This window comes from Bidens hawaiensis, unplaced genomic scaffold, assembly GCF_021521415.1.
Source record: "Bidens hawaiensis isolate Kalapana, Puna unplaced genomic scaffold, B.hawaiensis_p1.1 tig00008970_1, whole genome shotgun sequence".
Classification (NCBI taxonomy): Eukaryota; Viridiplantae; Streptophyta; class Magnoliopsida; order Asterales; family Asteraceae; genus Bidens; species Bidens hawaiensis.
The window spans coordinates 425,673-439,489 of NW_027491655.1; the positions used below are offsets into that span (position 1 = coordinate 425,673).

The following is a 13,817-nucleotide window of genomic DNA, read 5'->3' on the forward strand; positions in this document are numbered from 1 at the left end:
TGCCCAGTTTTCTTAGCAGGTTCATATATATTAGTTGCACCAATCAAGAAAACTAGTTTTATACCCTTCCGGTGGACGGGTTTTTTAACGTCATAACTAATTTTCTTTGCATTTCAAAAAGTGAACTATCAACAACTAAATCAAAAAACCAAATTCAAAACAACCGGTTAACAACTAACAATCCAAATGAGTAAGGACTCTTTTCTAGCTATCTTTGACCCGCACGTTTTAGCATATCTTGATTGATTAGTAGTACTCACACTACATCGAAAATTTTCAAAATTTTACACGAAGATGACGATAGAATGTATTTTGGGTACTGACAACTTTCCTAAACTTGGATGGCTTTGTAGTCTAAATGTATTTCATTGTATTCGGCTTTTGTTTTTATTAAATAAAAAAAGTCGCATAAGGTTTGTGTAATATCGTGTTCGATTTCTTGATTCACTTGATCTAATAAGTTCAGTAGTTACAACTTTCTCATGAGTCCGCCGCTCAGCCATTTAACCGGGTTTAAAAACATGTAATTGTGTGCTACCTCACTTTTATTTATTTATTTATTTATTTTGCTGCTATATTGAACAGAAGGTGCTCCTATTCAGCAATAGAAATCCCTAGCCATGTCACCACCAGTTATTGAAGGTGGGTCCAAATTCCACAATCTTGGTCTGGATTTACAGCCAGACATCCAGTTGATCAACTAACCAAAAATATCGATATGTGCTTTACCAAGTTATCCAACTTTATTGTACGCTTTTGTTTTAGTGCTACTAGATTGTAGATAATATCACCACTATATTGCACGGAAACACTAAATACATGATACACTCTCATCATAATTGAATGATTGGATCAATTATAAAAACATTAATCATAACTAATTTATATATAGTCTATAACCAATTAGGCCCATGGGTATATTTAACGCCTAGCACATTAAAGTTAAGTTGTCAATGGTTATTGAGTAACACACCACTTTCTTCAGATGAGTTAAAATGTTTATGGGCTTTAAAATTCTTAACGCACGCACACAATAATTTAATAAATCAATTTTACATTAAATAAAGAGAGGTAAATGATTGTTAAACAGTTTCCTTAGGGTGATGTGAAGTGAAATTGTTGGGGATTTCTGCTCATATATCTTAGGAAATCTGAGAGTCGTGAAACACTTTCAGATCAAAACTATTTGTTGGTTCCCAAATGTTTTGACCGGATAAAACTCAGATTGAGTGCAAGAATCTGTATGGTGATTGAGAGAGTTTATGAACCAGAAAAAACATCGTATGATCAAAATGACAGTTTTAATTAGGGTTGGGCAGTTGTAACTGCCTTTGCAGTTATCTGATTTTGAAATTCAAAATCATGAAATACGCTCCTTTATTTGTGACAAATAAAAACATACGAAATTTAATTTAATTAAATTTCTAATGCGTTTTCTAATATAACAATATATGTCACAAAAAAATTTTCCAAGCTGACCTGGCAGTTCGACTCCAGCCAGGGGCGCTGCCCCCGGACCCCCGCCAAGGGGGCGTTGGAACCCCCATGCCTTATGGGCTTCGCCCCTAAGTAACAATAGGATTATAAATTATAATAAGATCAAATAAGTGTGCACCCGCACCCGACTTATTTAGATTCGTATTACAATTAACTGGATCAACAAGTTAATCCTTAATTACACTAAAATCACTAACAGAAATAAGGTAAAGTATGTAATGTAGGGCTTACGTGGAGTTAATGAGCGTGAATGTATACCCCATGACCTTAAAGATTAATAAAACACATAAATATTTAACTCTTAACTGATGCACCACAAATTTAGGACCTCACTATTTATGAATTTTTTTTTTAAATAGGAAGAACTTAAATGATAAAATGGATTTTAGGGGAGAGAAAAATTTCATTATAAAAATAGGAGATCCGTCATTTGAAATGGCGGATGTCAACAAACAAGTAGGTCCTGTCAGACCTTGTCTGATGAGGTGGATGATTACTAGGTGTTGCGCCATTTCAAATTGCGGATCACAAATTTTTTATTCATGTTCCGCCATTTGAAATGGCGGATGTTAGTTTTGATGATCCGCCACTTTGACTGGCAGGTCACAATTTCCAAAGTAGGCTACCCATATGTGTAAAAGTGTATTTTGATGGACATCCGCCATTTGAAATGGAAGATGTCATCTTGACATCCGCCATTTCAAATGACGGATGTGAATAGTGTTTTTCTGAGTGATTTGACAACACACCAGTTCTTTTACTTTTTATTATTCACTTATTTTCTAATCTAAAAACATTTTTTTTAAATTATAAAAAGTAAATAAGTGAATAATAAAAACGTTTTTATTAGTTTAATCTTTGTTTAGTGACTATATTAGTTTAATCATTATATGTGTAACATTAATACACGTAGAAAACTCATGTATCCAATTAAACACCACCAAGAAATAGTTTGGAGAATCATTCTAAAATCCACAGCTAGTATTAGAATTGGTGACATTGTCAACTTTGTCACAATAAATAATTCGTATATTGAAACCTTATAAATAGTCTCACAATATACCATACATCTCACAAACACAACACCAACAGACAAATGGCAAAGTAAATACGTGAACTGGTGGTGCGATAAAAAATGTTTTTATATTAGAAAGTAAGTGAATAATAAAAAGTAAAAGAACTAGAAAGTAAGTGAATAATAAAAAGTAAAAGAACTGATGTGTTGTCAAATCACTCAAAAAAACACTATTCGTATCCGTCATTTGAAATGGTGGATGCCAAGATGACATCTTCCATTTCAAATGACGGATGTCCATCAAAATACACTTTTACACATAGGGATAGCCTACTTTGGAAATTGTGACCTGCCAGTCAAAGTGGCGGATCCCCAAAACTAGCATCCGCCATTTCAAATGGTGGAACACCTAGTAATCGTCCACCTCACCAGACAAGATCTGACAGGACCTACTTGTTTGTTGACATCCGCCATTTCAAATGACGGATCTCCTATTTTTATAATAAAACTTTTCTCTCTCCTAAAATCCATTTTATTATTTAAGTTCTTCCTATTTTAAAAAAAATTTCCACTATTTATAGGTTTTATAAGTTTCTTCCAAGTTTAAAAAAGGAGTTTCTAAATATACATTTTGAATCGCGGAAGAATTATAATATTCGATTTTGATAATCCTCGATAGCTTGAGCTACGATCAACAAAATACCTATACTATATGCATGATCTTGTTAACAAAGAATTGCTCTTTGTGATGAGATGAAAAACAAACCACAAAGTCTAGGGTACAACTAGACAAACAAGATATGAACACTTTAAGTAAGTGGGATTAAAATGGATTTCGTCATGTCATCTTTAATTTTGTGGCGCCCTTTTAACGAGCTTTTTATCATCACATAACAATTAGTTCCAACCGTATAATTTTTGGTCCTAATCGATCAGCCGATCCACATGTTTTTTGCATGGTTTCCATACCATTTTTTCACTAAAAGAAAATTATATAATTTGTTCATATAAACAACATGTGCATTTGATGATACATAACTTAGTGTACTCTTTTTAACTATATAAAAAGTGTCTATAGTTCCGCTAAATATGAAAAACATAACACTGATTAAAATTGCTACCAATTTAATTACAAGTGTTGATTGAAGCTTAGTAGGGTTTATCCAATTTCTGTTCATCTACATATATGTATTGAACCTAATACGTTTGATTATTGGAATAATATACCTTCGATTATCTGTTTACTATTCAACTTTGTAAAAGTAACCTAATCACACATGATAGACGATGGTGATTAGACTCGATACTTCCGAAGATGATGATTTTGACCATCTTCTGGCCATAAAGGTAAATGCTTTGGTTATTTTCATTTTTTTTATTGACATTTAGTACACATAATTTCTTATGTTTTGAAGTTTGTTTTAGAAGTTCGTTCGATTTTTGTCTTTGAAATTGCATATATGAACCTGTTTGATAGGAAATTAGGGCTGCACTACTAATTAATTTTGGGTTACTTGAGTCTATGAGTGTTATGGTTTGAATTGTACGTGTTTGTATCTCACTACAACAATTGCATGATAGACCCTATAGGAACGACATTTTTCGTCAGCATAGATGACCTGTGGCGACGACATATCGTTGCAATAGGGTGAAATGACGACGGCATATCGTTGCAACTGACATTTTTCTCATCAATTTTAGTGACGACATGCCATCGCAATTGAATGGGGGGGAAATGTCTAGCGCCAACTGAAAAATGTATAGCGACGACAAGTGATTGTTTAAATAAAAGAAAAAAAAACTTGGGGCACAACCTTTAGTGGTGGAGAATCTAGGATGTTTTTCCTATGGGTTACCTTTTTCGGTGTTCAAATTTGTACAACCACACGTGAGATTTTTCTGGGCGGTCGTATATTTTATAATTCGATATCATATAATAAAACAATATGTTAGTTTTAAAAACACGTAATAAAACTAAAAGGTCGTTAAAAATGAAAAAAAAATTACAATCGTGGGTTGTGAAGACATGATGTGTGAATAAGTCTAGAAATTACCATAAGTTGAAAACATTCTTCTTTTATCTATTTAAAACCCCAACTTTAAGAGATTTTTTTAACAAAATTAGTCTTAAAAAGACAAGAACTTGAGACCTTTCAAGAGTTCATAAAAGTTTTAGGAACAAGGAGTTTACAGCTTCACTATCTCAAACTTTTTAATACTAGTTCACTTCTATAAATCTTATGGGTTAACTGAAACTTTTTATATATCGTGTTGACGTAAAATTTGAGTATCAATGGGTTCTCGTGAACCTGGGTAACCCGTAATGGATCCGCCTCTGTCTTTTACCAGTTTATCTACTCAGGAGGTAAAGGGTTAAAAAAATGAAAGAAAAGAAAACGAAAAGAAAAAAAGCCTACTAAACAACATTAATATATGGCATACCAATATATGAAACCTCAAACTCTTATACATTGGATATTATTTTGGGAAAGAAAAAGAAACATGTGCTAGCTAAGAGGTTGAGCTACGGAGAGAAACTTTTGCGTCAAGCGAAACATGAGAAATCGATCTAGAACCGATTAAACCTACAAATCTAAAAAGAGGTACTGCTATGAAATACAAACTTATGCAGGGATTTCAATGGTGTGATTTGGTACATCTGACGGGAATTTAGGCTTATGATCTCCATGATAAGCATCATTTTTTTGTAATTTTGCTGCAAGAATATCAGTGTTCCTTAATGTTTCCAGCTTTACAATATCGATGATCTTCTGGTCTTTAAATTCTGGGATCTTTTGCACCATTTCACTGTTTTTAGCTTCACATGTAGATATCTTTTCGTCCGTAACCGGCGTCTTGTTCTTGTACATGAAGTATAGTATTATTTGAATTATTCCAAAGGTGAATCCAAGAACATTTGGAATCTGGGAAAACAAGTGGTAACAAGATTCAATACAAGCACATTTGAATATAGTGTTTTTTGTTTAGGAATTAATTTGTTAGGATTACAATTAGTTTTATCAATCATGGAATAACTTTTGCATCAAGTATAACTTCAGTTTTATGCTAAATCAATGAAAACTAATTTCATTTTATTTTAACAAAGAAATAATTACAAGCAGCTCCAATTATGTATGTTTGGTCGTACCGCAATATTGAAGTCACCAAGGAGTAGGCCATAAAAGAACCACATAACCGCACTTAGGGTGAGCGCCACAGATAGTAGAATTGGCATGTACTCCACACTTTTTGTTTTAATCACTTGCCTCTGTAAAAAAATAATAAATGAATATTAATTTTCGATCGATCATGGAATACTAAGAAAAAAAACAATTATTATTTCATGCACTTACCACAACACCTAAAGGCGCGACAAAAACACATAGTGAAAATACTAGACAAATCCATCCAACTATCACTCCACGGGTAACTCCACTTGCAAGGTACTGAGTGAGGACGACAATTAATCCAAAGCCAACAACTATTAGCAATATGAGCAGCTTCAAACTCTCCATCTACACAATCAAGTTTGTAAGTAATTAGTTTAATTAAACATCTTCTTAAATGATAACTATGATATATGTATTGAAATAATGATTGTTGCATACCCTAGCCTTCCTTGGTGCATAGAAGAGAAAGAAGCATATGTACAAAGTTTCAATGAAGCAACCAACTGAGTTGATTGTAATGAGTAGCAATACATTGGTCTTGAGCAATGCATAATATATCCAAAGCATGGCGCTGAATAAGCCCACCACATATGGTGCAGACTGAAAACCTTCTGTTGATTTCTTTATATAAACTTTATAAAATGTCGGTCTGTAATTTCATATAAAAATAGTTCAGACTTTAGCAAACATGAAGTCTATAACTAGAAATACATATATCAGTGGTAGACCAGATATTTCTTTTTATAGGGGGCGATCGGAATTTTTAGATATATTTGTTTTAATGGAGAGCAGCCCCCCCCCCCCCCCCCCAATTTATTATATATAGGTCAGCCTCTCACATATAAAAACGATTTGACATAGAGAACTTACATAGGTGCAAGGAATACCATAAATGAAACAACATTGCCTGCAAATGTCAAGAAGAAAAACATTGTTATCTTAACATGCAAATTAATATAGCTTTTTAATGTGCAAGAGGGAGAGTTATATACCAAGAAGGCCAAATGCAAGAGTGAGGTGAGCCAAGTTCCCAATCATCTTCTTTAATTAGTAGTAACACAGACTATATATATGTATCTCCTCTTTACAAAAACTAAGAATTGGCTTTTTTTTAATATAAGTGACTTCCTTAGCTCTCTGATTTTCTTCTTAATTAGTTTCTGAGATGAAAATGGCTGTTGGATTTATTTCGTATATATAGGGTGGAAAAGTGTTTGATAGTGGTGGGTCCCTATATCGACGAATACAATCACATCTTTTCTTTCATTACTAATTTCTAGGAGATAAAAATATAGTCTGTCTTGGTACGTAGTTCCTTTATTGCCTCTCTCTCCATTTTGTCCATTTTTTTACGACGATTTTCTTATATTTAAGCTATCGTACTTTTTAAATTTGAAAAATCTCGATGTTCTACTTTAACCAGACTATGTTATGTCTACATAATTTCAATAATAAGTTTCTATTAAAAACAAACAATATATGTTATATGTTATTTTCAAGGATTTCTAAAATTGTTATTGAAGAAGAAAATTTTTAAAATAACATTGAGTTTTTCTTTTTACAAAATTAAAATTAGTCATTGCTAAAATTGGCCAATCACATATGATAGCATAAACATGTTCCACTTCTGTTGGCACCACTTGGGCCGGTACCGGAAAACATGAGAAGTTGGTGTCGCATGACCATTTGTGACCCCATTGAGTCCCGAATAGGCTACAGAGAAGCCGAAAGAGGTATGAATAGCCTAGAAAGGCGTTAAAGCATGTTTCCCCATATATTCTTGGTAGAAGAGTTGAGCACCAATGTATCCAAAGTGCTTATAACTATGTTCCAATGTGATAACGCGGCTCCAATGAAAAGGGTATTATATATGAAAAAATTTGTTTTCTTTTTAGTTCATTTTTAGTTCAAATCCCGGAGACACATTTTCTTTTTAAAATTTAGCAGTCATTTCATTTTACTTGTCCCGAACTCAGGAACTTTCAGGGGTTATCAGAGAGACGGCACTGACGTAAACCACATTACATTTTATCAATTATCACTAACCTTGTTATTTTTATCATGTGTTTTTCTTTATATAACTTTTGACAACAACCCACCGGCCATTCGAGCATATTTAAGCCACGTATACAACATTTTTTTCCTTCGAATTTTGCTCCTTATATATGATTACGTCTTTTTTACTTTCTATCCTAGGAAAAAGTTCATCCCATATCCAATAATAAATGGAGACCAATACGGAATAATGTGGTGGACAATTGCCATGTGGACATGTGCTCATCTCTTTGATCTCTAGTTACAAATGATTGATTGATTGGCCATCTTTTAGCGTATGTGCATGCTTTTGTAGGCTTATCCAACTTTGAATCGTGTGTTAATACGTGTATATATAGACAATTGTACACATGTATTAGGAATTGGAAAACACCTACGCCATGTAATTACAAATAACCTTTTAGTTAATAATTTTACATATTAGTTTCACCATATTCTAAAACTATAATTTATTGAACAAACACGCTTCAATTGCTATTCATGAAATATCAAACTGCTAAGTAAAGTTATGAATATGTTATGACTTTAAGAAACGGCAAGATTTTCAATGGCGTTAAGACGAGTCATACTCAAATCATGGAGAATAAAAATATCCTAAGCTTCGTATGCGTGATTTCAAGAAGATCGAAGAAAATTTAGGTCGATTAGATTAGATGGTGTAAGTTTGATGTTTTAGATTTTGGTTAGGGCTTTTCTATCCAATTCCGGTTGTCTACAATGTAATTTACTTGCTGTTAAAAATATCGATTTTTTAAGCTTGTAAGTTAAATCTTTTGTATATTGAGGGCTAGTTGTTGCTAGCCCGTTTTGGGGTTACAATACCATCATTAGAAAAAAACTAAGTAATTCAGTAGCAATTAATATATATTATGGTTAACTTAAGCATTCAACAAAATCGGTGGCTTGTGTTATTGGTGGCTTGTGTAATTGGACAAATCGCTTAGCATCATGTCGATTGCGTCGTCCACTTAATTAGGGGATCTGCTGTGGTTCCAACAAATAATTCGTTGGCCAAAAAAACTAGAAGGAATCCATATTAGAAAATAGAGAGAACATAGACTAATTCATTATCAATTCATTCATTCCCAAAACTAGAAGGAATCCAGATTAGAAAATAGAAAGAACATAGACTATTCATTATCATTTCATTCATTCCCAAATGGAAATACTTTGTGCCGTTATATAGCCATACAATAGAAAAATACTAACTTCTTTAAACTACCTACTAACTAAACAAATAACCGACCACTAATTTAATCAGAAGAAAATGCATAGAAGCAAAACTACTAGTAACCCACGTTGTGTTTATGTGTATGGATGGGGCACACATCAGGATCACACAACGATTGCTATTGTTCTTTATCTTCCCAAATGGATGAACTTGCACATAATAATAATAATAATAATAATAATAATAATAATAATAATAATAATAATAATGTATCACTAGGGGATTGGATTAATGATTTGGGGGTGAGTGTTTTACGTCACTTTTGGTCTTTTTGTTTTGTTTGGTAGTACGTTATTTGAGGAGATTATGTTATCTTACATGTCGTAGAATTTGCACTTTCCTTTATGATATTATTATCTTATAAATACATAGGTTTGTCAATCATTGTTCATATAAGTGGAGGGTAATGAGAAAATGATTGTTTGATTGGGATGTCTAGCTACTTAATAATTTTTCAGAACAGGAAGACAAACTTAACAACTTGTGTTCAAGTGGATGATATCATGATACTTGATAATGCAACTAATGCTATGAATCTAGATATTTGTGATCGAAAAATAGTTGCAAATTTTGCGACGGAAATCACAACCTTCACAATATTAGGTAAGGCAACCAATATGGCTGCAAAATAATCGTGAAGTGTAATCTTTCTATTTCGGCCGTAAATAAGACACAAAACAAAGAAAATAAAATTAAAAACAAAGTTAGGCTACAAATTTGCGACTCATTGATGTCGCAATCAATAGCAGTTAAAGAAGGGAATGGTAAAGTAAAAATAAAGTTCATTCGAAAAGCAGTCACAAAATTTGTAATAGTTTCATTTAAGCTACAATGCAGCCAAAAAAAGTAGGAAAAATAAGTTAAAAATATAAAAGTAGATTATTGGTTGGCAGAAATGGGAAAAATGATTTAAAACAAAACAAATCCATGCGTAACGGTTGAAAAATGTGAAACCATTTCAATCCGGTCACAAATATGGCAAAGAAAAATGGTGAAAAAATAAATAAAACGTCCAGAAAGAGGGGAAAATGAACAAAAATTATGAAACAGTTTCGTTGTAGAATTTGCGACCATTTCATTTTTGTCACAAATTTGTTGGCAAAAAAGAGGGGAAATGCAGAGTATAAAAAAAGGGGGTACGTGCCTTGTAATTATTGGAAATGACATAAAGAATTGCCTTTTTAAAAGGCTTTTCTTAATGCAATTGTGCTTCAATTTTGTGCACATTTAAATTTAGCTTTTGCCTCCATCGAAGGACGCGTTTTGTAAATAGAGGGAATGCATATGTAATCACAGTATGATAATCGTAGATGATCGATAACTAGAATGCAACTCGTTTATGTACTAATGTGAATGCGGAAAAAAAAGTAAATAAAAAAAAACTATGAATCCTATGCATAATAAATAAGCATAATACCTTATTTAACAAGTTGTGTTTGATTTTATATATTTGGTTTTATGAATTATTTTAATTCAGTCTAGATATTGAATATCTTGGCCGAAATTAAATATAGACTCATTTGTAATGCATAAAATAGCACTCTGATAATAATATAATATTTCTCCTAAACATGTTTTTATCTAATCCTTCGCTATAACGTATCTAGCTTTTTATGGCTTTCGAACCACGACGGATAACATGATGATTAAGCTTTATATAATTAGAACGAGAAAGGGGAATTGAAATTTGAATTCATGAACTTGAAGGTATTAGTTAGTATTTCAAAATTGGTAAGCTTCAAATTTAATTATAGTGACAACATATAAGAGAAAGTTATCGAGTCTTGACACTATAGACTTTAGAGCATAGAAAGTCACCCGTTTCATCCCATTTTTCCTCATTTTATTTGGCATGCTATATTAGTGTCAGATTAACTTTTTCTAGTTTATTCTCATTTTTCCCCAAACATCATGTTATGGTCCCACTTTCTCTCATATCTTCGCAAAGCCCAAAACCTCTTAAAAATTGAATCTGGAGAAACCGGCTTGTACGCCCCGAATTCCAGATCAGAAATATACCTGAGATAAACCGGTGAACGGTATTCCCAGCCGGCCTGTTTTTTCCTCCCTTTCCCGGTTCCCCGTGGGATCCACTTCTAAATTAGAAAATGCTATTCTAACTTCTTATCAAAGCATGCAAATAGAGACTTAACAGAAACCACACTTTTAAGATCATAAGATGTATTGCTTAACATTTAGAGTAACTACTTTTGAAAAATATCGGTTCATGAGCTTTTGACAACAAAGTTTTTGCTCACAAAAAAATTACTTCTAAAAAAGTATTCTTATAAATTTAGAACGAGAAGATTGTGATCATTATTAGGAAAATGACATCCTGAAAGCCTTATTTAATCATTGGTTCACCTTTTTGGATCAATTGAACAAATCCAGGAACACGAGTGTGAGATAAAAGGTAGAAGGCAGCCATGCATATACGTGTAGTTTGATACACCATAGGACATAGGTTAAAAGAAGAGTTTGATTACTACATTATTGCTGGTTGATTGATTGACATACCTATATGAAACAACCTTGAATTTATACACGTACATACATCTTTTTTTTTTCTTTTTTTAATGTATTAGACGTTAGATTGGTTTTATTTTGATTCTTCTTTATTTATATACTATGTCAGTTGAAAATGATCACACTACCAGAAAACAAGTCATTTTCTCACAAAATTTCCTACAGATTTCTTACAACAAGTAGTTTCAACAAAAAAATAAGCTCCAACTTTGCTACAATATTATCTAATAAACATTATGTTAAGTCAAAATAGTTTTTTGAGGAAAGTTGTAAGAAGTTTACAACCACATGTTTCTGTAACAATTTTGTAAGAAAATTTGTTGAAAAATGGTTGAAAACGATTTTCAAATATTTGTTTTTCCAACGTAACTTTTGTTGAAAAATTGTTAGAAACTGGATTTTCCAACAAATTTCCTACGAATTCAATTGTAGAAAAACATCTCCTTTTCTAGTAATGAATCTATGAATGGATTCACCTTTAAATAACATCAAAGAATAATACTTGAATTATACACACGCACATATAGCCACCGATTAATTATTTCTTATTAGAACTAACGACGTGCACTTAGCAATGGTTCTGTTTTATCGGTGAAGGTGGTTGTGACATTCGTCAATTTCGGGTCACTTTTGTTATGTAAACCCGACCCGTTTGTAACCCAAACATTTCAAATATATAAAATATTGGATCTTGTCATTTAAAATATATAAAATATTGGTTTTTTTTTTATATTATGCATTGTTTGACCATTTAAACATACCCATTTTTATGCAAACCATAAAAGAATCTTTATACCCAACCCTTCACTCATTCCCTATATGGCACTCATCTTCTTCATTTTACTCTTGCTACATCTCCAAAAACTCTCTCAAAACTCCATAGATTCAAGGTTGTTATTTCTTATGTATTCTTGAAGTTTTGACTTCTCAAGTCAAACTAACTATAATCTTTCATTCTAACTTGTTCATCTAACATTACTAACTCTTGAATATGGTGGTACAACATATATATAATACACACCCCTTGTTTCCTTTATTTGTTACTTCACCGACTCTGGTTGGTTAAGTTTTGAATGTCATAAGGCAAGGCTTCATGGAGGACTTCGTGTTCTTGATATATATTTACACACACATAACTTATTATACATATCACTTATGACTAACTTATAACCCTTTAGTTTGTTCATCTTATTTACAAGTTCCATGGTGTGGGTTTGTATAAGACTAACCTCGGTTTAACCGAAACTAGTCCAAACCGGAAACCGAACTTTTGTTTACTAGTTTTGTTAAAATAGTTGTTTAAACATGTTTGTTGCTAGATTTGAGTTTCAAAAATCATTTTTACAAGTTCTTTGATATTAAGCATATGGAATCCATCTATGAACTCGTTGGGAGATGGAAACCAAACTAAACCGAAACTTTTGTTTAAAAGACTTGTAGTTAACTTTTTTTTGTTGTAAAATTTAAGTTTTCTTCATTTATAAACCAATATACAAGTTCTATGATATTTGGGCATGTTGAAACCATCTATGAACTATTTGTGAGATGGAGACCGAACCAAACCGAACTATACCGACTTTTACTCGCTTAAGACACACAAGTGTGTTTTTAGCTATCAAGACTTGTATATTTCTTTAAAAAATAGTTTACAAACTGATTTTAATTATTTTCTTAAGTACTTGGAATAGTTGGATCCAACTTGATCTCATAACATAGTTTGGACCGATAAAACCGAACACTCGCTTAACGTGCGTTGTTAGTTCTAAACAATAGATCTACATACTTGGTTAAGTGTTAGTATGTTTTAATGAGTTATCTCATAACAATTAATATTTTGGAAAGTTGACTTTGGGTTTGACCATTTGTGAAGACCCGAACCGACAACCCGAACACTCGTTAAAAACCCGTTTTAGTATCTTTAGCCTAATGGAACTTGCATTTTAGCATTTTCCCCACCTTATTACTTAACATTGGTTAAGTAAATATTAAGGTTAGATACTTTAACCCGGTTTTGAGCAAACTTACATTTTTTAAAAGGGTTATTATTATAAATTCTTAAATAGTTACATTTTAAACCTTGAATTTTGATTGATTAGTTTTTGCAACAATTATTTTATTTAAAGATCTTCAAGACAACCTTTCTAAATCCAAGACTTTCTTTTATTTAGGCTTCATACGTTAAACTCGTCATTTCGGCAAATCTCCAAATAATCAATCTTTCAAGTTTATTACTTGAACGTGAGTAACTTCATACCCCGTTTTATATCTTTTATTTTGGGGGTGACATTTCAGCTTATCTAAACTAAATGTTTTATACTTGGGT

The 13,817-nt window shown here is 32.3% G+C and overlaps 1 protein-coding gene across 1 annotated transcript; it reads right to left on the reverse strand.

Annotated features, from left to right (window-relative positions):
• Window positions 1-4,959: 4,959 nt before the first annotated feature.
• Window positions 4,960-6,764, reverse strand: LOC143530704 (bidirectional sugar transporter SWEET9-like). The gene is made up of 6 exons (XM_077026171.1): window positions 6,675-6,764; window positions 6,553-6,589; window positions 6,121-6,331; window positions 5,866-6,027; window positions 5,661-5,780; window positions 4,960-5,436 (listed from the first exon to the last, which is right to left on the reverse strand). Exons 1-6 carry the CDS (start codon window positions 6,718-6,720, stop codon window positions 5,137-5,139), a joined length of 876 nt encoding a protein of 291 aa, XP_076882286.1. The 5' UTR covers window positions 6,721-6,764; the 3' UTR covers window positions 4,960-5,136.
• Window positions 6,765-13,817: the final 7,053 nt, after the last annotated feature.